This window comes from Echinococcus granulosus (assembly GCF_000524195.1).
Source record: "Echinococcus granulosus chromosome Unknown EG_S00074, whole genome shotgun sequence".
Taxonomy (NCBI): Eukaryota; Metazoa; Platyhelminthes; class Cestoda; order Cyclophyllidea; family Taeniidae; genus Echinococcus; species Echinococcus granulosus.
The window spans coordinates 148,938-176,195 of NW_020170454.1; the positions used below are offsets into that span (position 1 = coordinate 148,938).

The 27,258-nt window shown below is 42.0% G+C and overlaps 2 protein-coding genes across 2 annotated transcripts; both read right to left on the reverse strand. All coding sequences in view use genetic code 11, as the record gives it.

The window, feature by feature from the left end:
* Nucleotides 1–57: 57 nt before the first annotated feature.
* Nucleotides 58–4,250, reverse strand: EGR_07302 (hypothetical protein; the record flags this gene model as incomplete). Its single annotated transcript, XM_024496551.1, has 3 exons — nucleotides 58–109; nucleotides 1,093–1,271; nucleotides 3,843–4,250. 3 exons carry the CDS (start codon nucleotides 4,248–4,250, stop codon nucleotides 58–60), a joined length of 639 nt encoding a protein of 212 aa, XP_024349027.1.
* Nucleotides 4,251–6,594: 2,344 nt separating this feature from the next.
* Nucleotides 6,595–24,844, reverse strand: EGR_07303 (Kinesin-like protein unc-104; the record flags this gene model as incomplete). Its single annotated transcript, XM_024496552.1, has 10 exons — nucleotides 6,595–6,661; nucleotides 11,023–11,223; nucleotides 11,263–11,441; nucleotides 13,333–13,491; nucleotides 15,603–15,738; nucleotides 16,933–17,102; nucleotides 18,163–18,305; nucleotides 19,549–19,619; nucleotides 20,544–20,744; nucleotides 24,630–24,844. 10 exons carry the CDS (start codon nucleotides 24,842–24,844, stop codon nucleotides 6,595–6,597), a joined length of 1,542 nt encoding a protein of 513 aa, XP_024349028.1.
* Between the last annotated feature and the right edge of the window lie 2,414 nt (nucleotides 24,845–27,258).

A 27,258-nucleotide genomic window follows, 5' to 3' on the forward strand; every position in this document is an offset into this window, starting at 1 on the left:
ATACTTTGTGACCTTTCCCACCCCTTTCCCATACTACACACTATGAGATAGCATCCTCTAGACAGTCTTGACGATCCACCAGTCTGAAACTGGAGATGGGGGATAGAGACTACAATGGCATTGCATCACCGCCAGGTGGAATAAAAATATGTATTTTTATCATTCACAATCAGTGTCTACCTTACAAGTTTAAACAACTTAAGTGCCTTTAGGTCTGATAGCAACAATTTTAGGAAAATAAGTGGAAAAAATGAGAAAGAGGAACGGTTCTTTTTTTGGTCTGAGTAGGGTAGAACCTGTACACGACCTAACAAATCCCACAGTACGTAGGGGATCAGTATAGACCTAGCCAAAGTTCGTAATATGTTTGAATAATAAACAAAAATGTCTCTGAAGTCAATATGATGAATGAAATTTTATTTGATGTATCGTGAAGCTTTGATGTATGTGCCTCCCAATCCCCTCAGTCACACTCCATTCTTTCTTTGTGGTCACCGCTTAATAATTCACAACACTAACATCTTTAGTTCAAAGTGTATTTTTATAATACTTTCCGAGGTGATTTTTTTCATCTTCGCACGACAAAAATTTCTCCCCTTAGCGAATTCAGATTCCCTGTCGCCTATGAACGATGGGTAGACTGTATGGGGAACAACCACTTTACACACATTTTTGGGGTGGGGGGGCTGGTTTAAGTTAAGAAATGCAATATCCCATTCGAAATTCGCACGTCGTAGTACATTAGCTGTGTGTAGGAAAAAAGAAAATACCTTTTTTCATCATTTGCTTATGATAATCACTGATGGAATAAAAAGGCACATAGCGATGTAAGCCTTAGCCCAGTCATTAATTAGCCGGACAAAAAAAGGAATCTGACGACGTGATCTACGAATGGAAAAAAAACCCTAAGTAGTTTTAATGAAAACTACGAGATATGACAAGCCCTCAGCTGTAGGCGAGGTTGACATGTGTCCCAACGTTCTGGCGTGCGCTTAAATGAACTGCTGGCTGGGCAAGTTTGCTTACAACCCACATCGGAAATGGGGGCACGAAAAAGCATAAAAACAAAAACTTTTCTGATTTATAACACACCTTTTCTTCCAATCGCCGCCAGCAGGGATGCCCTTGTGATCTGTATCAAGTAGGGGAGAGGTGTGCGCACCACTGACCACCGCCCAAGGAACTGATAGATGTCGAGGTGATTCAAAGGGAAGACCAGAAGAAGGCGCCGCATCCTTTGGAATGGACGACCACTGGTGCTCCCTACTTGTCTGTAAGAGAGTAAACAAAGTCCTGTAACCTTACCCTAATGGGCAAGGTTTGAGCTCTAAAAATTGCTCATTGTGAGGCAAAATTGGGTGAGTCAGAGCCATGGCAAAAAGTTTGGTTGACAGTGCTGACAACTGGATGCATTAAGTGGAGAGGATAGGTGTAGATGTGGCCACACACACACACACATATGCATACGTATGCATATATGCTTCACTTAAGGGTGAGATGGAAAATTGAGGAAGGAAAGTGTAAATGCGTAAAACCCTCCGTCCTCGCCCCTCACCTTCCCTCCCCTCTTCAAAACGGCCTCCCACTAAACCATCCAAGTCATTTTAAGAGGGTAGAAAATTCGTCATATGCTATGATTTCAGTAAAAAAGTAAAGCTACCCCAAGTACTGTCCAAAGTCCTCCAAAAATATGACCAATAGTAAGCGTTACAAGTTATCTAAGTGTGAATCTAGTCTGTGCATTAAAAACCTCATTGTAGGCGAAATATACTGTAGACATGGCCCTATTTGGCGTGAGCAGTTGATAGGAAAAGCTACAGCGAAATTAAAAATTTGAGATGTAAAACGTTCATCTCATTGCCTTTTTAATCTGTTAAGTATAAATTTATGAGCAGTTAGTCCCGAAATGGATGATTCCCTCGAGTTTCAAATAGCCGTCTCCTTTTTTAGGGTCCCGCTGGAGAAGATACGCTCAAAAAAGTTGCCTTTTCATAGCAGTCACACCTTTCCTCTCTTTCACTGCTTTTAAGTCACTCACTCCGTTTGCGACAGGACCCGCTTCGCCCAGGCACCACCAAATGGGAGAGAGAGAGCATGTGTCACGTATTTGTGACGCTGCTGGGTGACGTGATGGATGGATATTGGGTCGTAAACCATAATGCATATTAAGGAGGTCAAAATATTCTGATAGGGTTTTAAACATAGTACTTCCCCACTTTTCTGGAACTCCTTCATTCCTGCTGTTCCCCCAAACCCCTTCGATCCACTGAGGCATGGGATAAAAATCCTCCCAAAAAGGGAGCACTTCAATTATTCCTCTTGTTGTTTCAATGCATTAGTAAATTTGAGGGATGCTTGAAGGTAAAGCAAGTGGACCAAATGATCGAGAGCTCACTCATGCTGCATGTAACTACAATCAAAAAGTAAAGCTTCAGTAATTAACTGTCCAGACATGACGTGACACCTGTCAACTTGGTTGGAGTTCTAAAATGCTACAAGTAACCTTTTCATGTACCATTTTCCGTTTTATTTGTAAAGTGTGCCATCCAGAGAGACCTTTTATTCCTAAAATGTGACAACAACGACGCTTGCTTTTTATTGCGTCCAAACCCCATGACGTAGTTCCAATTACTTAGAAAATGTGGATTTCATTAAAAGTGCCCTAAAACGGTTTGCATTAGACCTTCGTAGGGGTACTGGAAAGTCAATTAAAATAGGCAAATTACTTAAGCAAGATTGCATAAATTAAGCCTTGACAAGACAAGAGTATATATTAATCGAAAAGCGACTTCTTCCCTGCCACGCCAAGTTTTAGCAGTACCTTCACCCCAGAAAAACAAAACCTTTTTAAGAAGAAATTTAATGTTACTTGTGCAAAAACTGCAATAATGGGACCCCACGAAAACAATTTTTCTTGTCACCTCGATCTACACGGTGCCAGCTTAGTGACTTTCGCTTGTCCCTCCTGCCCCCAGAGAGCAGCGCCACGTTTTACTGTTCCTAGGGTCACCCTGAGGTCAATAAAGTAGCACTAAGCACTGGCCTTAATACAGAATGCCTACAATAAATTTATTTCACTGTAAAGAAAACACAAAATTTGCCTGCTCGTTACTTACTTGTCAATTTTCTTTTAATTAAATGGACAAAGCTCCTATTCATCTCCGCCTCTTTTAAAGCAATCCTCCCCAACCTAGGAGAACAAAAGCGGCTAGCGCAAATGCGACAAAAAGAGGGTAAGCCTAGTCAACACAATGGTCTCAATGGTAAACCAAAGCTTGTCGGTGCCACGTTCGAGCGACGCAAAAGTGCCTTTAAAAAGCCCCACTTTATTGGCTGCAAAGGGGTAGGCATTAACCCCAACTCTCACAAGCCTTCTCCCTCTTATAGTGTCTCCTTCCTTCTCTTTTTTAAAAAACAGGTTAATTAACATTTTCGTATAATACTCTTAAATAGGCATTGGGCTCCTGCTAAACAATAGTCACATGGTCTCTATTGGCAACAGGTTTGGATACTAGGCGGGGGGAATGCACTACCAGCGGATATTTTAAATGTCCTTTTCTCTCCTCCAAAAGCGAGAGAGACTTAATTATATTTGACAATATAAAGTTTGCATTAGAAAAGTACAAATCGGAAGGAAATTAATGCAGTGCATTAATTTTATGCCTTGAGAAAAAATCACTTTAAATGCACTCCACTAGAATAAAGCGCTTAAACGGAAATTGCACCTTAAATAAACAAAAAGTTATTTAAACATATTTGTATTAATTCTGTCTCATTTCACTTTTACGATTAACCGGAAGTATGCCAATTGATAACTGATATGGAGAAAAACGTGGCCTTACAAGACAGGCGTCATGTGGCTCCACGTCCAGCGTTTTTGCCTCCGCGGCAGACTTGCCAAAATTCGGGCCTTTTGACTTCTTCTCATGAAGAACATTCAGCTGTAATCGAATGAGTTTGATCCATTTCATTCTCTTGCTGTTAATCCCTTTCAGTTGTGTCATCTCCTGTGGCACTTTTACCGGCGGCGGGAAGGCATTCTCCGATTTCGAGCAGGCCTCCAAGGCATTAGTCTCCTCAATTTCGGCAATATTTACCTCCGACGAGGCTCTAGACGGTCTAGGCAGGAGGAGAGCTGGCTGAAGCAGTTGATTCTGCTTCGTAACACGCTCTGGTGAAATTTCGCAGTAGGAGACGGGACTGCTGGGTCGAGAATTAGGCATTCCTTTTCCATCTGTGAAATCCTTCATTTCTGGGGTGGTGGGATGGGACGAGGTCATGACGGCGGGATGTCAGGCGTGTTGTAGAGCTGCATTGGAAGGCATGTGGACTTGGTCGTTGGGATTTTCAGACAGCGGAAAACGCCTGCAGTCTGAATGCACTCGTGCTGCCCCCTGTCGTACTGGTTCTTCGTCTCCTCTCATTGGTGGATTTCTCACGCCACTGATTGGTTCTTTTGGAATCGGATTCGTCATAGGCCTCATGTGGGAACGAGGCGGCAATCTCTTTTGTTTGGTCTGTCATTTGATCTAATCCCTCCACTGGGTTGTGACCGATAAGGCGGGGTGAATATATTAACTCGTCAAAAAAATGTTTTCTTATTGCTGATACAAACATATGGCACTTATTTACGGAAAACAAAGTCCCCCTGACAGGGCATTGTACTCATTGCCATGACAAAGACTCCAAATTCACCTCGGCTTTCTTGTAGGCATTCAAAAACATCTCGCGAGATTTTTATTGCCTTATAATATTAAGATTGCGATTTGAGAATTTAACCGTCTCCCAGAATAGCATTGACATTTCAAGGTTTATTCCGGTAAAGCATTTTTTGGAAGAAAGAAAATGATCGGCTTTTTCGGCAGCAGCGCCGACCCGACATAATTTGTGGTTAGAGTCATGAAGTAATTAAACTTGAAACTTCCTTTACAAATTAATCAACCCCCAAATTAGACTAAATTGTCACACAAAAGGCTTTTTTGCTTCATTTACATTGTATTTGCACGCGGAGCTCAATTTCGTGTTATACGCAATTTCAAGAGATTTTATGTAAAAAATTCAACTTTAATTATTCTCCAGCTTCACTAACAAATCAAATCTATTCACCGGAAAGCTGTATTTTTTTAACAGAAAATTTAGAAAATGACACTAAACGTCGGAGGTCGCGAGATAGGGGCGTTTGTTTCCGTGTGAGAAGTGAGGCACTGAAAGGAAACGCCTTGATCTGCCTCACAAAATGTTACTTGCATTTACCTAAAAGTGCCCATCTTCTCTCCTTTCCTTTTCAGGAAGCGGGGGGGGGGGGGGATCAGGATTTATGCTAAAGACAAATAAAGTTTCGACCACTTGAGTTTCTGCTATGGGTTGCCTAGGCTCGGGTGGTTTATCAAACGAACTGGAAGTGATACTGATGCCTCTTTACATCTTCAACAGGTCCTATCTCAATTCAAAGTGATTAAAAACTTCTACGGTGTCCTTTAGACAGTTAATCAAGTCGGGTTGGTTCGTATATTACAGGAAAAAACGAAACACCTCTACAATCAGGGAAGATAATGACTTAGTTATGGACTAAATTGCATCGTAGGTGTTTTTTGGGTGATGCCAAGGAAAGAGAAGGTTTGTTAGCGTTAATTAAAGGTGACTGTGATAAATGCTACGTAAAAACGAGCACAATGAATGCTAAACGGAAATGAAAGGTTGTGCAGTGCTGGGTAAAAGTGGAGTTCCGGTCTAAAATAAATAAAATTTCTCATTTAAATCTACGCATAGGACCTGCTTTATGGGCTGTGGGGTTGTTAAGAGTTGGTAGTTTGTTTAAAACTATCATTAACTCCGTGGGCACTTCACTCCTTCTAGGGTGTATTTCCACTCGGCGCCGTGGCGTTTGGGTCATGTCAGTAGACAGCCAGCACTTTCAAAAGACTCGGAGAGCTGAAGTGGTAGGACTGGCCAAAAGGACAAATATCCTGATTTCTACAGCTGAACAACCAACCCCAGTGTCACGGGTGAAGGGCATCTGCCACGAATTGGTGAGGCTGTGAAGGCGCCTAACGAAAAGGTTAAAAATGACTCCTGCCTTTGGCAATTGCCCCAATCCCCTGCTCTGAATGAAAGGTGGTAACGCCTGAAGGAACACCAGGCTTGAACCGTTTGAAGAAGTCACTTGTGGAGCTGGCAAAAGATCCTATCTACGTGGAACAAGCGCTATCGCCCCCTCATGTCCGCTACCTGAAGGGAATCCAGGTAGCGAGACAAAAAGACGAATGAATAGGTGGCACTTATTTGAGAGCAAAGTGGTATGGCGGAAGGGACGCAACCATTGGTCCCATGAGGCTACTTTAGATTCCCCCTTTTATTCAATGTCTCCGCTTTTGGGTCAACTTCCTTGCGGCTGGAGATTGGCATAAAATAAGCCCCCGTTGCTGGGTGTCGTTTGGTCTTGCGTAGTAAGAAACCGGTGCATTTCCTCCGCCTCAGTATAGTTCAAAAACAGGATTAGGTCTTGCATATAAAAGTATCAAATGTGATTAAATGCCTTCCCACTTAGGGGAAAATTGAATGATTGGCGTTGGTTGTTCAGCGGCTGGGGGGTGTTCAAGGCACCGACGTCAAGGTGGTGGCCAACTCAGGAGGTTGATCAAGGAGAGAGGTGAGGACAAGGCTTAGAAGGGGGAGAGGAGCTATACAATGGCTGGACAGTTTTCTGAACTACTCGGGCACTTCAGACTCCGCATGCCATACCTCCGCTTCTAAGGCATGACCCTCAGAGGCTGCTAACAGCCTCCCCATGTATTCTTGAGGACTCAGCGAGCTGCATTTTTTATGCTTATATGCTTTTTCTGAATATCACTTTAAATATGTTTGTTTAAATGCATAAATATGGCATTCTTTTAGCTTCAATTTCGTGTTAAGGCGAGTCTTTTAACGATTCTCGACCAAAAGGCGGACCCGAATAGGCGATACAGTCCTAAGCATCCTAGCTCATTCCTCTTCCAAATCTCTCACCAAGATCTAAATATATCCTATAAACTCCAATGACAATTAATTTTTAACTCTGAACTGAGAAAATTAAACTCATTTTAAGTTGTTTTTGGTCCCCTAAATCCTTTTTTTCCTTAAAGGTTTGTGGATGTGACTATTGGGATATCCACGTACCAGATAACACCTTGGTGAAAGTTACTCCTTGCCTTGAGAAAGTGAACAGCTAAACCAAACGAATTTAAACACAGACTAAGGCGACAGGATAACTGCCACTCATTAAATGATAGTGAGGTTTAATTTTCTTAGCAAAAATCAGGTTGTCAAGTGGCGTTGATCATATCGCGTATTGGGTGACCAAGATGGGTGGACAGTTTATGGCGAAATCACTAAATTAACTCACTGCAACTTGAAAGGACTTGAGAAAGGCATGTTAGTTGGTGTATGCATTATAGGGCATAATTATGCGTCGGTCTTTGTGGTGCTAGCTATCACCTTCCCGCCTGGAGGATGTGATTCAAGCTTGTGCTCTTGAAGAACTGAGCTTGCCTCACTGCCATGGCTACAGAGGTAGTCCTTCTCGTGGGGATTTTGGAGAAAGCTCCGAGCAGAAAATGATAAATTGCTTAAAGGAGCGTTGCCTCTGAAATGAGTCTTGAATTTTGATATCTCACAATTACATGTCACCCTTGTTAAGAAAGTTTAACCAGGGGTCACTTGATTGATGAGGCAGCACCATCACGGCTGTGTCGATAGGCAAGATTTCGTGATGGAAGCACTAACAGACGACAATAAACTTGAAGGACTGTCGGTTTGGCCTTGCCCTTGTCTTTCACTTCTTCCACACAGATGAAAGTAGACTGTTCACTGACTGGCTAATTTAACTGACTTGTCATGAGAAATAACCTTCCTATTTCACACGCCACTAACCGCATACATTTCTTCACAAATCAGACATTTGTCACTCCATCTCTACAGGACAATGCTTTGCTTTGCCCATCTCTATCTGTCTGCCTGTGTGTGCGTGGGTGGTCGACCGTAGACAGGACTGTCCTCGCCCTGGAGGCCAAACAACTAGGAATGTGACCCATCCACCGGAAACAATTTACTTAGGCAAACAGGCAGGCCTAATGGGTCAGTCAGGCGAATGACCCACTGGCGTTCCCGCAAGATAGAGCATGGAACGACCTAACGACGCATCACATGGCCCAATAGAGGACTACCAGTAATGGAAAATTATATGATCACCTGGAAAATAACTTAATAGAGCGAATGAAGGAGAACAGTAATGGAAGCGCCTAGGACCAGAATGTTTTTCCTTTATGCCCTTACGCACAAAACATCCCAAAGAGGTGGGCTTAGCAAGCTTGTGCGACAAAGGGAAGTCTTTTTCCCCTTTTCATAGATGATTATACCAATAGAGCAAAATCTTCGGCTAGGTTTTTTTTGGATGTTATTTATTTGTTTTGTGCCTTAAATATTTCATGATTACGTTGGCGCTTGGTTTAGAATTTATTGCGTGCTCCAAATTCTACAAGGTTTGCGTTAATTTAAAGCGTGATGAGAATTAAGGAAATAAACAAAAAAAATGCAGAAATACTATTAGCTGCGTGATTTCTACACTACATTTTACTTCGCTTTTGTTTGTTGTTGTTTTTGTTCCAGTAGGCACTATCACCCCTATCTCCCCTTTTACCTCTGAGAGGGTCATAAAATCAAGTAACACTTATTTGCCCACCAAAAGTACTGACTTATGACTAACTGACATGTACTTTTAGAGGCAGATTTCTTTAAAAATGCATTTTAAAAGGAACAACAGATTCTAGCAATTTCAGAACCTTTTCCTTCCTCCACGTGTAGAGAAGCTTAAAATCTCCCGAAGGCCTACATCAAGTCCTCAGGTCTTATTACCACTACACGAGTCGGAACGTAATTTCGTTGTAGATCACCAGGGCTACCAGGCGACCTCTCATTATCGGGGTTGACGTAAAGTGATGGCTACGACAGCACGACGGAGGAAAGGGAGTGGCAAAGTCTTCCCCCTGGATGTAAAACTTAAGCAAATGAAGACCAATTTTGTGAGTATTTCAGAGGGAAATTCCAATTTATCTCAATGTTCCGGGAGAAAAACAAAGTTAATTCAAATGCCACAACTCGGAGGACATTGTGGCTTGAACGGCAAGTAGTTGGCAAAAAGACGTTAACACTGGTTAATGCATGTTTATCTTTCGCCAATTTGAGGCAATGAACATTAGACAACAGAAAGAGGGGCGGGAGGGGGAGGAAGGTGGGGGTGAGGGGGAAAATGGAAGAACGGTAACTCAGAGACAAACAACCACAATAGTCAGGATGAGAATGCCTGCTGATGTCCGCTTCTCAGGCCTTTAATCTTCCCAAGCGTGACCTATTGGGGCAAGAAGCAAATAGCAATAATTCGTCTTTGATTTTTTTCACGCTAAAGGCCTGCTTATGGTAAAAAAATGCATTGTGTCTTGAAAACTTATTTTTGTAGGCAACAAAGAAGAGATGATCGTTATTTCTTAAGTAAAATGGATTACAGTGTTCGAGTTTGTTAAAACAAAGCATAAAAATGAAGCGCCATATCTCTTGAACCACCTCGTCACTAAACACACGTGGTCAAGTCTTTTGTCGAGGAGTTTTCAATACCCAAGCGATTGCACTTGTTGTTTAAATCACCTAATTTAGACCGTGGGAATTTGGATTTCCCACATAAGTGGAGTCCTTTTCTCTTTCAAACGTCTTGAGTCTCCTGCTCAAGTGAAGTGTAACTACAAACCCCAGGAGGGGTGACAACACGGCAAGGATCTAATTACCCACATGAAGTAAATAAACAAGCGAATAACGCCGATGTTTAAGTGCCTGGCATTCATCAATCCCCCTCTCCATTTCGCCCCACTGAAGAAACTGGTTTGTCGCTTAAGTGTAACCCACATCCGGTCCTGGTTGTCTCTCTCTCTATCAAACTTACGATAGGCATATAATTATCTGATTACACCGGTGAAAAGAGTCCGTATAATTACGCTATGAAGGGACTTGAAAATAAGTAAAATAAGACGTGCATTTTAATTGATCTCGCTGGCGGTGGACTCGAGACTGTCTCATTAGCTTTAAGTGTGAGTTGTGAATTTCAAAACAGCGCTTTTAATCAAACTAAATTATTCATTAAATAAAAATACGATACTTTTTGAAGTGGAGTGAGGTAAAACAAAACGGACCGGCCAGTTGGAATCCCAAGTCGAAACGGTCATTTGATAGAGCTATCAAAATTGGGTGAATACGCAGGCTTCCATATTTCACGGGATTCTACGCATTCGGGCGGCTAGGCAAATGAGTGAATGGATTGATGGAGGAGTGGCGGAAAGGGTGAACGAATGGATGGATGGGTTGATGGAGGGACTCTAGGAGGCATGGATGAAAGGGCGGAAGGATAGACAGCTGCTCAGGTGGATAGACGGATCACTGAATGAATGGGCGAAGGTGCGCAATGGACGAATGAATACATGGTGGCTGAGTCTGTTGTAGTGGTCACAAACTTTCTGAACTTTTTGGATGCTAACTCAATCATGAATACTCATGCTTGCATCTTATTTCTGCGTGGAAGAGTATTTCATCCAATTTCCAGATCACCCCAAGATCCGTTTTCCTTCATCAGTAAATTTTCCCGTTTTAAAGGTCACTTCAATGTGTTCAATCCCATTCAGGTTTGGGTCAAATGTCGAATGTCTTATAACACGAAGACGCCACATATCAGTAGATCTAAGCTTTTATTTTATTCCCACCAGTAAGCAATCAACTGCTTCAAAAACTCTTCCATATTTTAGGTCCTATTTTTTCATTTGTCCCTCCCGTCTATCAGTATAAGTCTACTACGTTACGAGTTACACAATGCTCTCCTGCAACGTGATTTTATCATCCACTACATTTTCGCATGTTAGTGAGCAGTTTACCAAACACCTATCCATTAGCTTGAACCGATTTGGCATCGTGAGGCGAAATCATCAAGGATCAAAGCAGTCCACTCACTTAATCTCTCCAGCCATCAGAGGGTCTATGGCATACAACCACTCGTGTATCTCGTTTCTACTTGCGCTTGGCCCAGTCTTCATGAAAATTTTTCGATCGGCGTATTGGAGAGCAAATATCATCGGATGTTTGGTTGGTTCCACCACCTTTGACCTTTCGGGGCTCGTTTTCTTTGGACCGAATATTTCACCCTCCTCCGCACTTAAGAGACAGGTGGATGAATTAGACAATACCAATTACCTGTACTCTAAATGAGCTACTTTAAGGTTGATAATCCGTCGTTCTAGAGTGTCTTTCTCGTTTTCATAAATGTAGAGAAAGGGTCGTCGAACCATGATCCAGCGTGGCACCCAATTGGGATTTGATTCATCTGCCACTAGAAGTAGTCCTCTTCTATTCACCACCGGACTAATGCGTACCTGAAGGTAAGGCAGAGTGTCAAGGATTTTTAACATAAAATGACCCGGTAAACTATTTAACTACGTTTGCTTTTTCTCACATGGAGAGTGAGAATTCTGTCCACATTACCTATGGTGGTGGTATTATAACTACCACGCATGTTCATAATCAAGTCTTCTTAAGAATCAGATGTCAATTGACAGCTTTAGGGGTAGCCTAGATGAAGAATTTCCTGTACCTCCATCTCCTGTGAAGGATGTGACAACGTTCATTGATGCCTTACAAGCAGCAGTGGTTATGCAAAAGGGGAACCTTTATAAGAACAATATCCATCCTACTGGATGAATTCATCAAGATCTATGGGGGAAAACATTTGAGAATTGACAAACAGCAACCAAGATATCCATGTTTGGAGGTGGAAAATTGAAGGGGAGTAAGAAGCAGTCTCAAAAACTGGTATTTGTCATGAAGTCCTGCTCAGTCTACCCATTCTTCCAGTTTCCAACCTCTAGGGGTGTAGGCAATAAAAACTTTCTAATTCGTACCGCCAACAACATCATGAGGCAAATAAACGGAGGGGGAGGAGGTCAAAGTTCTAAATGTCTTAACGAGGAGGTAGGGGCTGTTTAAGTAATGGTAATGGTCGCAGTGTTCTACTTTGTTTATTTGAGGAGTAGAAACGCTGTGCCTTCTCTCATTTCCTTTCCACATTAAGTACAAAACTCTGTAGAAAGTCAAAACTACTACTGCATCATTCGTAGATGGAAAATAGCTGAAGTCTAACGAATTACTTCTCTAACTAAATGGGCTCTCTTATATGTCCGGTGTATTCACACTACACTCCTATAAATTGGTAGGTGGGCCATGAATAAATAATTTACCTGAGATTTCCTATGGCTATTCTCTCGGTGGGTATGTGGAGGAGTCTTTCATAAAAATATATGACAGAAAAAGATGCCGTAGATGTGAAGCCACCTCAATTGTTCTTGTCAAGTTGGTATAAATCTTTAGGTAGTGCTGGGTATGAGATCGATTCCCTCCTCAAAGTAGGCAAGTCTGCCTTTTAGAGGGAGAGAGGGGAGCACTTTCCTTCATTTTTAAGTGATAGTTTAGCTTCCACTCACATCCAAATATGATAGATTGATAGGTTACAAGCATCATATAGCCTTAGGTGATCAAGCAAAAATCGCCGAAGTACATTTCATTAATTGCGATCGGAAGTTCTTCAGCCCTGGGGCAAACCTGTCACGTGAGCCTTTTTTCCCATCCCATGGTCGCCTTTACTTCACTACAATGCTGTCATGAGGAGAGGAGAGGAAGGGGGAGGGGAGCCAAAAACAGCATTTCATAGGTCGTACGAATCACTCTATATGAGAGTAACATGAAGTTCCACTTATTCCATCTAAGCTATTACTCTACAATAATTATAGGCTCATCTTTGGAGGCAATTGGCCCTATCTCACCACTGAAACGGCTTTCAAACTTGGTTTCCCATCATGAGACTGCATTCAATCAGTCTATCCACAGCCCAAATTTCCTCAGACATCTGTGGAAGTACTATGCTCCAACTTCAGAAGCATGCTTCAAACACTCCTCCATTCCATCCTGAATGAATACGTCTTCAAGCACTGCCTTTGCGCGAGTGACAGATGGTGCAACTAAGAAACAAAAAAAACACTTAGGGGTTTTCAGTCTTCTACAATTCAGACTCCGTGACAACCGTGCTACCCTCTCAGCTCCGTTGGACGTTTGTGACAAAGTGAATAGTAGAGCTACACCTCTTGGATGTTAATTATGCAAAATAACTTCCATTTGCGGTGGAGAATAAAGGAGAGATCAAAGTCGTTCTGAATAACTTCCAGGTCCCCACTTTGGGGGTAAATGCGATGCCTTGTGATGGCAAATTCTTACCTCATCACATCGGGCGCAGAGCATGTCGTTTTGAAGTTCACCGCACTGTAGAAACACCGAATCGGCATTCACCTTTGGCATGTAGGCATCTAGCAAAGGAGAAAGAGGCGAGACAGGTTTGAGATGAAGCCCCCAAGACTGGCGGACGATGCGTGGTTGCTACATTAGTTGCACGACGCCCAAAAACCAATGCATCCTATGCCCTCTGGTCAAAAATATTTATTTTTTGATCAAGGAGGTGCATGAAACATACTCTTCTTTGGATTGCTAGATTGTGGCTACAATTCCACCACTATTCATTCGCCATTGATAATGAGGATGATGAGAACAATTACTTGAAGACTAAGAATGTCTTTTTTTCTGTAAGCATTTGTTTGTTTTACCTTTTTAACCAATTTAGCACCCACTGTTTGAGGAAGGTCCAATATACCTGAGGGGTGTAATCAACACCTCCATTCGACAGGCGGTTACATCTAAATAAATCAGTAGACAAAAAAATCCAGCCTTCCTTCCTACCCTCCACTCCTTCTTTCTGGCTGCCTCCTTTCTTTCCTTTTTTTCTCCCTTCATTAGCGATTCACCTGCTTCTCTCACCAATTACATTCTCGCGCTGTGGGAAAATTAGAAATTTTATTCTAATTTGGTCGAAGAAATTCTCACGAAAATGCTCCCACAACCTGGGCTATTTACATCTCCATGTGCTAGATATGCTTTGGATATGTTAAAACACTTTTGTCGAATTTTTTTGGTTGTTTTAGTTGGTTTCCTTGAGAAACTTCACCTTGACGGAGGGAATGACAACCCGCCGAGAGTCGCTTTATTCGCTGCTCTGCGACTTCATTTGCGCAGCGTCGATTCCACCGCAAACTACACCCATCTAATTTACTGTCAGCTGGCTCAAAACACAAACCTTGCATTTTTCATAGGGAATAGCAAAATTTAGTCGACAAAACTCCAGTTTTCCATGGAAAAATACCAGGACAATAGCAGCACGGAAATGCGATGACTAGACACATTTATCATTAATGTGAAAGCAGTAATTTTTTTGCCTTATTTTTGTTCCTTTTTTTTGAAAAATTTGACAAAAATATAAAATCCTGCTGGAGATGTCAACTTTGATCAACTGAAATAACGCTGAAACAGTCTAGAATGCCACACTCTCATTCAGCCTCTCCTGATTGGCCACCAATGGGGTCAAGGTCAATCCACTTCCATCAAGTAGGTGAGATCGGGAACCATTCCGGGGCTCCAATGCAGTCATGTGCACGCACATCGAAGCCCTGCTTACCCACACTTCCTGCGCTAATAAAGACGTTCGTACCGAAGCTGCTGTTGCCTGATTACTCGGGTTGGAAACTCGGCAGGATCCGATATCCAACTTTTCGCTATTTTAATTGACTTCCAGCAAAATAAAGTTAAAGTAAAGATGGACAAAATGAAAGGTATTGTTACCCTCAATGAAGCTGGAACAAGCGTCACTTCCATCGCTTCGAGTGATGGATGAATCACTGTCCCCACCATCGATGAAATTGCCTTCCACTGAATCCGTCATCGACTCATTTGGAAGACTCTATTTTTTGTTTTTCCAAAAAAAAGTAAATTTAGTTGAATCGAAAATACTGATCAAGAATCTGATCTACCAAAAATGATTGATGGTTTACTAGGCTCGGGAAAAAAACTGAGATTGGGCACCCATTCATCTCTGGGATTTAAAGATTATAAATTAAGAAAAAATTGTTTACTTTATTTTAACATTCAGCGTTCTGGTCAGACCAGGACTTGTAATTTCACAGATAGGAAAAGGGACGTAGCGCAAAATGTCCACTTCAGACATCGTTGATTAAAGGAGGTAGCGCCAACGGTCGCAGTGTGACCAACAGGGCGTGGAGGTAGAAGCACCTGTGGGCGAGGCCGTAAAATTCACGTGGATTTACTCAAACACTCGACGCTAGACCACAGAGGGATAGCTGATAGGTGCAAGGATCTCAAAATGACCCAGTGTTCCTGTTGACATTTTAACCAGGTTCTGTACCGATGGTCGACGCGCCACTAAAGGGATAACTTTCCCGTTGGAGCGCCTGTTTCAAGCGTTTTCAACTGTACTAACAAACCCTACCGTGGTGGATAATAAGCCCACAAGTAAAACACGGAGTTATGTCAAAAAATGAACGCAGATTATTCTTCTTCCTTTTAAGGAAATAAAAAAGGTCCCGGTTTGACCCGAACGACTCTGGATGTGGAGTTTTTTTAGTGAAGCGTAACCCACTTACAAGATTACTGAATCCAAGGATATTGACACAAGTGAGGAGGAGAGATTTCTTGTCAGAGTTTATGAATGTCGACTTGTTCGTTGAAAGCGAATTCGGTCGCGCAACTCCCTTCAATGATGTGGTGTCCGGATTTTCACTAAAATTGTAAAGGGAATCCGAATACTGTCTGTCGCTTAAATGGCTCGGTAAGCTTCCTACGCGACAAATGCTTTATACGAATTGGAGGTGGCAAGGCTGAGACCCTCTCCCTAATCCATCTGGCAGGCCAACTGTACCCACACTCTAGCGTAGGAACCTGTGCGGTAAATGTACCAAAATTTATGCATACATTCAAATCCCATCTTTTTGCCCGAGCGCTGAGATTGCATCTTTCCCTTTACAGGTATGGAGGTAGAAGCAGGAAAGAGGCTTTTTTTTCGCTCCCTCCTGGATCTACGGAAAGCGTACTGGTTGGAGAGATTTTCCACTACATCTAGTCAAACGGAGAGGGGGGTAGAGAAGAATCATGAAAAGATTTCTTGAAATGAGAAAAAAATAGGAAAGTTTGAATTTTTAAGTTGCCATTAGATACGCTATGCCCCTAAGAGCTCCATGCAGTGTGACTTTCTGTGTGCCTTCTTTCCAACTCCAACCAATATGATGTCCTTGGCTAATAACTCCTTGGAATTGTTTGAACAGTTCTTTGTCGTCTTTTAGCAGCTTCAGCACCCGCTAGAGACTGGGCATTTGAATTCATATTTCGGCATCCAGATCAAATGTTTCTTTTTTAAAGAATAAATAAATAGAGCCTTGGCCGGCGACAAAATCACTCAAGGTGAAGTGAATTGGGGACTTCTAGGGACTCAGCAATACATATTTTTTGGCACTTCTACTACAAATAACATACATCAACAGTAAATGACAGAGTGGGCAGGCGAAGAAGACATCACATGATCACATTAAAAGCCCCACTAAATTATCAGGAGCAAATAGGCATTTTAGCCCTCACACGAAGGACATTACTGCACTAGTGACCTTATCTTCAACTTTGATCACGCTTTGATGGAGATAGGACCCAGTGCTGGTCTGACCAACTACGCTGGAGGCATGTGACATGTGGCATCCACTGTCATTCGTGTGACCGTAATTATCGTGGCCTGATCTACTGCATTAAAGATGACACAAAAAAATGCCCATTTACAACGATGTGGTGGCTGGCGGCTTGTGACAACCGCCGTTGTTTAAAGCAAGCAAAGGTGGATGATAGAGTTAAAAACAGGAGCTGACAACAATCTGCAATTATTCATGCTAATTTTACCATATACTACTGATAAGACTACTGATAACATACTCGAGTAAGGATTGGTTGGAAGAAGTTGGCCTTTTGAAGTGTGAAAGAAGATCGTACCACCGATTGCGTTGCAGTTGTCTGATCATTTTATCCAGCCTTTGCAACAAGTCATCCCGTTTCTTGGCTTTGATTGCTTCACGCAAAGCAAGAAATTGCTTTGTCTTTTCAACCTATAAAACGGAAAAACAGATGCTGACAGTACTTCAGAATTAGCCGTAAAAATCTAAAGTTTAACCCGTTGATTCATTTGGAAGGTTTGCCAGGAGGAAAGGTGCCTTATTTCGCAGGTGAACAAAGAAAGGAAAGATCACACCAGGTAGGAACCTGTACTTATTCCCTTCCATCCTTTGGCCAGAAAGACACTTTGCCGTCTCAAGGGAATCACCGAGATTGCAGCAACTGCTTCTCAGTTCTCCTTTATAAACAAACAATGCGATTTTGCATTTCATCTTTAAGTCAAAGCCGCAATGGGGGCGATTAAAACCGGACCAAAAAGTTTTAACACGGAGTGACTGAGAATTGGAACAAAACAGTTGTCTTCCGACAGGCTTTCTTTCAGTCGTGCAAGACAGTCAGACTTCGTGGGAGGCCTAGAGACAGGAGCCGCACCAGATCCAGTAATCAATATATTCTTGAAAGCAAAAGAATGAATAGTAGTTGTTGTGGGGGAGTAAAAGGTAACCATTCTAGGAAAAATTAGGCAAAATAAGTAACTTCGACAGGAGTGTTCCAGCTGCCAGGAATAGACAGAAGGACCTTGGTAGTGGGTGAAGATTTGTAGGGAACCGGGGGGCAAATCCTCAGTTTTTGAGGTTACTTTCCCCCTCTTTCGGTCGGTTTACTTAGTTCTATTTACCTCATCTAAATTTCCTGTAAACTTCATACATTCCAGAGGCACCGTCTATTCATGCATGATTTGAGGTGCATCCAACTGGAGTCTTCCATGTGAATCACTTTCAAAGCCTCAGTTAATGTATGGTGCGGTCATTAAAAATTCCAACTCTTCATTCAAAATGTGAGTTGTCTAGTCTGTGGAGTAAGGTTATTTTAAAGCAAAACTCGTCTGGGAAATAAAAAAGTTATTCACTTCAAAGAGTAGGGAACCATTCGACTAAAATTGACTCTAAAACCCACCATCTGAAGGTTCTTCATATTTGACAGCCTTTTGTTTGGGGAGGGGGTGGGGAGGGGGTGGGGAGGGGGCCGAGCCTTTGTTTACCTCCGACTTACCGATTCAATGAATGCGAGTCTTTCCAATTTCATTTGATGCTCCACTATGAGAGAATCACTGCGTGGTCTCCATCCTCGAATATTCTCCTCACCACGTACATAGGTGGAATTTAGCATATGCCTTGGTGTATGACGAGCTTCGGCTAAGATAAATAAACATTGAGGAGTAATTATTCGCTTGACAATCAGTTGACTGTTACCTGATGAGAGAGAGACTACTAAATTAAGTTGTTTTGAATAAAATAGTCCATTCGGATCAAAGACTAGCACCCTGAAAATACATTAATTGCTTACATTGGTTCGGCATCCTCCAAAATTGAAGGTCATATATCCCAGTTACATGGCGTAGGTCAACTTGATTCAACAGGGAACCAATCAGGGAGCGAATCGGTCTTGTTGTTGTAATAATTAGGAGAGAGGAAGAAAAAAAGTAATTACATATTAATCTTTCAAGAAGAGATAGGACAGTCGTTAGTAAAAAAGTCGTTTGCCCACTTCAAACAGATGTCACGTTGGATTCAGAGTGTAGTACACATGAATTAACGTGTTTGGTAGGTTGTGTAATTCATCCTTATGGCAAAAGGTTGAAATTTTCTCGGTACTCTCAGGACACAGCTACTCAATTTAGCCGTCTTTAAGTGTCTGTTCAGATGTGGAGGGCTTGATACGTCGAGGTCTCTCTAGCCTCATTCTCGACCTGCATGCCTTCCACCATCATAACTCTTCATTATCTACACGACTAATTACAGGCACAAGTCCGGTTCATAGATAACCTTCACTTCTTTGACCTTCTTCTCACATATATGAGGGTTTGATTACTAGCGGACAGGGCAAAAGTTATTCGTCTAGATAGACGGATGTGTTAAATGAAGGATAACCGCATCTGGCAAAATTTAGCCTGACTGTACCAAGTAGACCTTCCTGTCACCCCTGGTAATGTCTGTGGAAAGCTAATATACACTAAAATAATGGTCCTCGCTGGCCTACAGTACACATTAGTTTGACCTCCAGAATGTTGGACTTGATGCCTCTAGGTATACCGCCGTTCTCTCCTTTTATTCCCTCCTCTTTTTCTAGCCTAAGTAATAGCTCCTGAGGTGAGTAAGATGGAGTTGGACGAACAGGGAAACTGGAGTACAGTTTATTGCCTTAAAGGTCAACTTTTGACATTACTTTAGAGAAAGTAGCATAATGGAGAAGCAGTTAGGTGTGCACAGATCCGACGTAAAATGAATGTACAAGGTGGGAATCAGAAGACCTGTAGGACCTGTACTGGACAAGCCTGTTATGTCACTCACTGATTTAGAGATGCAATTTGATTACTTCGCATTTGTTTAAAAAGCAAAATGATAGAAGGATGCCTGGAAAGCTCTGCTGATTGCCCACTTTTGGTGTATTTTGCTACCATATGCGGATGACAAGCGAATTGGGCTCGTTGTGAGAGAAATTCCACAGAACTGGAAGGGGAATAGAGTGGCTATTAAAATGAACAAATATCGCCTCACTGCAATTCTTTCTGCTATCCTCCAACAAGATTGCAGAAGCCATTCATTTTGTCCCTCGAGTGGGCACGCATTGCTGATACTCCTCCACCTTTCAAGTGGCCTTACGGTGCAGACTAAATCAAATCGGACTTCAATGGCTTTGATGCCCACCTTCATTTTGCCACCTTGAAGGATACCGGATATGTGGACAAGAAGAGCACATATTTGTCAGTGAGAATGAGTTATCAAGAGGCGTAATATCGTCCGATCTATGATAAACTCCTCCGATCCTCCTTGCTCCCGAATGAGGAATGACTTGTGAGCTTGATCAAAAGTTAAAGGAGGGAGTGGCGGTTAAATAAACATGCCTATTTGCAGCCACAATCCCTGAACTTGACAAGAGAATAAGAGCTATTAGGGCTTTACAGGTACAACCCACTTTCATTGTATCATCTTTACTCAGCTAGTGAATTCTAAAGTGGAGTTTCGTACTTTAGGTTCTGCAACTCATTCTTGGAACTTCTAAACAGCGTTCCCTTAAGACAATCCCTGGAAAACCTCCTTTGGAGGCAAAAAAGCAAGTGAAATTTTAGGAGAAATTTGTAGACAGTCATCTGTTGACTTCAGATGCAACTCACGAGGCGTAGAAGAAGGTATAGAAGGAGAAGGAAGGTATCGGAAAGGAATCAGAATCTGCTGTGTTACTTATTTTTTGACATTACAAACACTTTTGATTCCGCGCCTCATTTGTTTTTACGAGCTTGGTTAAACACAGTTTTTATACCAACATTATTTCATTTCCGTGCCCTAATTTCTTAACTTGAAGAAATGGCTACCCTTCAAAAAGAAGGTTTAAAAATTGGATTAAGTAGACAGAGAAGGCAAAAAGTCATTTACCTGGGTACAGTAATGGTAGAGGAGCGTGGAAATATGATCATGGCAAAATCCTTGGTAATACAAATGGGATCAAGGCTACAGCTCAGTTGAACGTAACAGGACATGGTGACGTAGACAGTATGACCTTTTGGGGTCACTCGATTGAGAAAGCCACAGCCGTGCAGTGAGCTATCCCAGGCCGCTTCAAAACGGTAGAATGTTCTAAAAACAACAGCAAAAATCAGCAACACTGAATGTAACTACAAGTACTACCTTAAATAATGCACATCAGAACGAATAAATCGTACATTCCACTCATTTACTTATCTGTGCCCTTGGAAAGGAGTCATGTTCCCCTTGGCAGGGAACCAAGGTATTTTTAGAAAGGCATGACACCGAGCAGAAATTGGTCTGGTGTTCCACAGTTCCCCACCCCGTATTGGCCTATCTGGACTATTTATCTAGGGCTTTCTGCATCCATGCCTATTTTTAGCTAAACAGGCATTTCAACCTCCGCGAACCACCCATCATGCTATGATGCCACGATCTTCTGTTAATGTCATTTCTACAAACAGCCAAATAACATCTCTGTAGATTTATGGTAAGGGTTAATACAGATTTGTGCACATTGGAACCCCGTCAGGGAGACTTGGAAGGCTACAGTGGAGGTAGTGACAATCGAAGACGATCCAAATGAACAACGCTACGGGTTTCGGTTCAACGCTACGATGGAACATCATGCAGATTTGAAATATTCGCTGCTCCGGTTGGCGGAGAAAGTGGAATGAAAACTTGTCCACTTTAGACAGTTTCTATAACAACCCCTAAAGAGATATCTCTACGTAATATCTACCAATCCTAAGCAGTTACAAGAGAGTGAGCCTCCAGGATGTGACCTACAAAAGCGGTGGGATGTCTTCCGGCATTAATAAAAAAATAATTCATGTTTGTCTCACCAATAGTTTCGAAGCATGGTAAGAGGTAGAAAGATAACTGTTTGAATTGCCCTTCAGTCTCTGCAATTTCAGTGGTGATGTTCTGCCCATATTCCTCCTTTTAATGGCCCACCACCTCTTCCGTGTATCCACAAACTCAAACTCTTTGCAATGCCTTCAGGGTGAGCTCGTATCCTCAAAATAGCTTTTTTGGAAAGCATCGTACTCACTTGTTCCAAATTCCCTTCTTAGAAGTGCTTTGACGACCTAAATCTGTTGATATGTTAGATGGTAAGATTGCCCTTTTCTTGGACGATTTCCGTGCTGCTGTCTAGGCGGATTACTTGGTCAGCAGAATCCGTGATAAATGAAACTCGTTGAAGTCGGCCTCAACTGTTGAAGCTCAAAACATTCTTCCACCCTGACAACTGGCTGAAAGCCTTAGAAATGCAGATTCTAATCAAATCTCTGGAGCCTTTGACGTTTTATGCGGTGGCGTATCCATATAAAACTCGGAAAATATGCATAAAGTTAAGTGATCAATACTATATTCCCTTTCACCTTTCATGAAGGTGCCACTTCGACTTATGTTCGATGCCGAGGTATCGCCCTGAGGCCTAGGGACATAGACTTCAAATTTCCGACAAAAAACCACTGTGTGGCACTGGAAGATAAACGAAGAAGGGAGGTAAACGTGAGTTAAAGAAGATCTCATAAACTGTGCTTTTTTTCAAAAACAACGCAATTCCTATTTCTCACACACGCCAAATGAAACAAAAGATCTCTTAATTTCCGACTTTACTGCAAAATATGGTGGTCACGAATTAAGAACTTCTCTAAATTATGTAACAAACAATTCAACAACTGTGAATTATTTAAATGAAGCGCTCGAATTTTCGTGGAAGTAGAGTGTACGGCGGAGCTGGGAGGCGACTAGCATGGCCCGAAGGATGTGCCGCCGTAGAGCGGAAGCAGTACTACCCGCGGAGACTGAAGCGTCTGCACAGGCCAACACCCCCAGTTAAAGAGGACACCAAACGCAGTGCTTAAGTAAGGACACGAACTTCTTACCTTTTAAGGGACTTTAAACCACATCTTCTGTTAAAGGTATTCACTTTCCATTTGTTAACTCAGAGGCTATTTCGTACTCAGGCATTAACTTCTAGCAAAAAAAGTCACAAATTCCACCAATGCTGTATGGTGTAGAGACAAATTGGACAAATCAGTGCCACAAATAAACGATTTGCTCCTAGCCTGGGAAAAAAAGTAAAGCTCTGCATTTTTGCTTCACCCCGATCTTTATGAATTGTTATACAGAACTGTCAAGTTCCCTTTCGGGAAAGAAAGAAGAAGAAAGCAAATTTTACTACTTCCTGTTTACCTTATCTAATCAAAGACACCTAAACAGTTATTTGTAGAACGACCTTAATAAATTCGGCAGATGATGTAAAGCAAAGATCTTCCACCTACTGGATCGCCATTGGATAGGCCTGCTGGACATCGATGGGATCATCAAAGCCAAATCGTGAGCATCTCAAATGTTCAGGCACTTTATCCTTTCACCCAAGCAACATTAACAAATGACATACTTGACCTTTTTAGAAGTGGAAAAAAAGTAATCCACTTTCAGTTTGCCTTTTTTTCCCTGTGCCCTGCTTCCCTCCTTTTTCGGTCCACCCCTCATTCTCCTCATTATTGGTTTAATGCTCAAATGTGACGTCCGAGTTGCCTCTTGCATAATTTATAGGACATTGAACACTATAAATAAACTTTATTAGAACTAATTAAAAGTTCTGGCTGGCTTTATGAGTGGGAGGTATGATTGCAACCGGTGGGATTGTAAGTTCACTTTAAATTTGCTTGATGTCGCGAGTGAATTCCGCAGACAGAAGTCGGAAAGGCGTACTCAACTGCCAATGTGACGATGTTAAAATGTCATCAACAGCGTTGTCAATTATTTCTTCCCCTTCCTCATCTACCTTAGCATTTCTACGACACATGTCTTACATTTAGGCAGCGGAACGTTTTTTTCTTCCTTGGATAAAAACAGTGATGTAGTAGATATCAAATGGGGGGAAGGTTTCTCACCTAGTTCATGCCTACAACCCTTCCTGGAGGGTCCATACTTTTCTACTTCAAGCACGTAATTTGTTTTTTTCGCTCATTTTCTGCTTTTAGGAGGTCAGATAAATGTCTGCTATTGAATGTTTCATGCGGAGTGTTCGATGTAGTAGACTATTCGACAGACCCCCAAGTTTCTGCTCCTTTCTGCCAGACGAGGAGCTATAACTTAACTATACTAAGGCAACAGGAGATAAATTTATTTCAAAATACAAGTCTTCGCATGATTTATGGCCCAAGTTAGAAGTATGGAGTCATTTTAAAAGAATAAACAAGGTGTATTCAATGGATCAATTTGTCATACCCATAAAATTGCAGTCTTTGCCCCGTCGTTATAGAATCATAAAGAATGTACTCACTATATGATGTATGCTTGGAGTAAATAGGCCTCTTCAATCTCCTATTGGAGGTAATGGATCCCTGGTACTAGTCACACGGCCCTACATTCTAATAATAAAGTCACTACAAGAGGTAAACAATGTCGATTTTGCTGGCTAGGTGTAATGACAAAATGGCGGAGTTGGAGGGCATCTACCATGGATGGTTGAGCCAACAATGGGAAGACTGTGACAGCTACCCCAATCTTGAGTTCTCCTTTGTAGTAGTAAATGGAACTAGACCTGATTTTATGGAAATTAAGAAAAACAATGCAGTGGGCACACACACCTGACTGAAGCTCCCTTTCTCCTCCATGTAGCAATAAAGCCGTAACAATATGGAAAAGCGAAAGAAAAGGGGGATACAGTCTTGAGATGTCTTTAAGAAATTGTTCTTTGAAAATGTTCTCACTGCGAAAAATCTCTTGGTTCTAAGTAGCACAAAACAAATTAATTCGAAGCAGCTTCAAATTCATGCTGTTGTGGAGAAGGGACCGTTGGGGGTGCCTGTAATGGTCCCACCACTCTCCCACTCCCTTTTACAGTTATGTGAAAATCACTTTCTGAAGTCAGCACTTTTGCGGCGCTTTCAGATGCATCACAGAGGAGACTGCAGCACTACACTGTCATATCATTCTTAACCGTAAAATAACAGTGAAGTGCCACGAACTTACCTGTCATCCCCTGCCGGCGGTAGATAATGAGTGGGAAACACAGAGAGTGAAAAAATTCGTGTATGCGCATCGGTGAAGTGGAATTCCGGCGTGTCTCGTGCCCTTCCAACTACCACTTTCGGCAGGTCAACAAATTCCACCGGTGGAGAGGCACTTTCCCTCGCCTCGTGGATAATCGTCACAGCGAACCGGCGTTGAAGACCCTGGTGAAGCATAAAGACACCCTGACTGGGCGAGTCGCTAGATCGGTGCACTGGAACGGAGGTGTATCTTGAGTCAAAAAGAACAAAGAATTCTTTTCGATGTCACCTTTTCAACGGAAACAGTTTTTTGCAGTAACACTCTAAGGAAAACAGTTGATATGAAACAGAAAAGTGATTTTCAGTGGCATTTTTAGACAAAAGAAGCAATTAATCAAATTATGTAGACCAAAACTATTGAGGATGTTGTTCTATCACTCAAATGATAACTTGTTTACGTTAAAAGGCGGCTGATAAAACAAGAGAACGATTGGGTGGATTGCAATGAAATTGCGATAAAATACGTATTTGCAGTTGTTCAGGCACAAAAACGAAGCGTTTTTAATTACACTATGGCCTAAAAATAGCTCCAAAGAGACTAATGCAGCTGATCGGTTGTCAGGCCTATCGCTTACATCTCCTCTATAGTTTGTTTGACCTTCTTGAAGTGGACAACATCTGTTTGAAGTCACAAGGCCACTGTATTCCCAGATGCCAAGGTTGCCACCTTCAGTTGGTCAACTTCTGATGAAGAAAAACAACAAACTTATTTTCTCAAGGCTTGAGCAGTTTTGTTTGTTCATGTCTTTCGTGCAGCCTCATCGCCTTGTCCCCTCCAAAAAAGTTGAATACATTTTAACTGAACAGAATATATACTACTTAATTAGCTGAATGAGTAGCCAAGTTCTTAAATTTTATACCTAAATGGGAGATTTCTCAAATAGCCTTAAATCAGACAAATTAGGGTGTTCATAACACTGAAATCCGGGACTCTTTCTGTAGTTTTTGTTGGCATAGCTGTCCCTAAAGAACTGGAGTGCTCTATTTTGCCATTATATTCTCTCTTTAGCACCTGGTAGAGGAGGCATGAAAGTCGGCTCATCATACTCTCTTCAAAACTATTTCTACACCAAGGTTACAACTCATTTTGAAATTGCAAGATCAGTCGGTGAGCCAGAGAGAAGTGGTCATATGACTTATTCAGGTAGGACTAATCACTAATCCAATCCTTCCACCCTTACCGTTTTTACCACGGATGTGGATAAGTTGAAATGATAGTGAAGAAAATCACCAAAATTAATCGGATTTAAAAATCCCTTCTCGTTTAGTTGTGCACGACTTATTCTCACCGACAGGTGAAACGTTTCATCAATGCAGCTCAAGCACTTCCAGTTAGTGTAGCTGTTGAGTATTTCCACAACCTCCAAAGCGCTTCTCTTTAGAGGTTCTTGCATCTTTTCACAAGCTTCCTTTTGTCGAACGTCCTAGGCACATTTCACTATTTTCCTCTGATTGGCACAACAAGGTCATGACCTTGACTCGGGATGCTGTGCTCCACTTGCACACAGGATGTTTACACCAGAGACCTCCACCGTTCTTGGAGCCTCCACCTCTTGATTATTTCGATGGGGAAATCAACAGACTCTGCGCTCACACACATCAACAGTAGCTCATGGCAGTAGCGATTCGATATTTTCCATCACCCCGTTCTTCAATCACTGAAGGCTCAACTACCATTCGATAAATCCTGCCAAGTAAATTGACTCCCAGACCCTCTATGGGTACACTGTAAACCTTCTTCTTTACCGATATGGCTTGAGGGATTGCGTATTTGTTCATAGTGTCTTTAAGGGAGATTTAGAGAGAGTCTTGGAGGAACACAGCATGCCTAGGTTATAAGGCATAAGGTAACAAAATGACTACATGTAATTTTCCTAAAAAAATAATGGCTGCAGGTGGTTTTTGGAAGTGCTTCACTCATTGAAATAAGCCAATTTCTACAATGCACAAATTTGGGTAATCCGCTCTGTGCCACAGAAGCGGCCAGGTGTCAACACTTGCGTTTCTATCTCCCTTTCATTCCCTAATTGTCTCCCCCTATCTGGTATGTAATCAAATAATTGTGCTTTTTCAAAAAAGGGCTGTACTCAATTGAGGAAATGGGGAGGAAGGTACTGAAACAATATTTGCCTCCCTGTCCATAGGAGGCGGAGGGAGTTGTGGATGTCTGAAGTGTGAGCCTTGTAGAAGTGGAAATTTTTCCCTTACAAAATCACCGTTCCCAGCTCTGATAGTGAAGTAGTTGCACTACTTGCCCAATTTTGGGTTGAAGCGTTTCAAATGAGTGGGTGGCGACGCCACCTTTATGGCAATAAGTAAGTGAACAGTTCTGTCGGCAATCAAATGTGAGCACAAGACAAGCAATGTCATCAAATAACCTAAAATTCCCGATAAGCTTTATTCAAATGCAGTGAAGTGAAATGCCAAAGGACTACTTTTCAGTAAAAGTAATTATTAGATCACCACTGAAGTGTTGAAAATCAGAGGCAAATTCAGTTCGTGAAGCAAACAGGTTGGAAGCACATCCATAACCTCGTATCCATCCATCC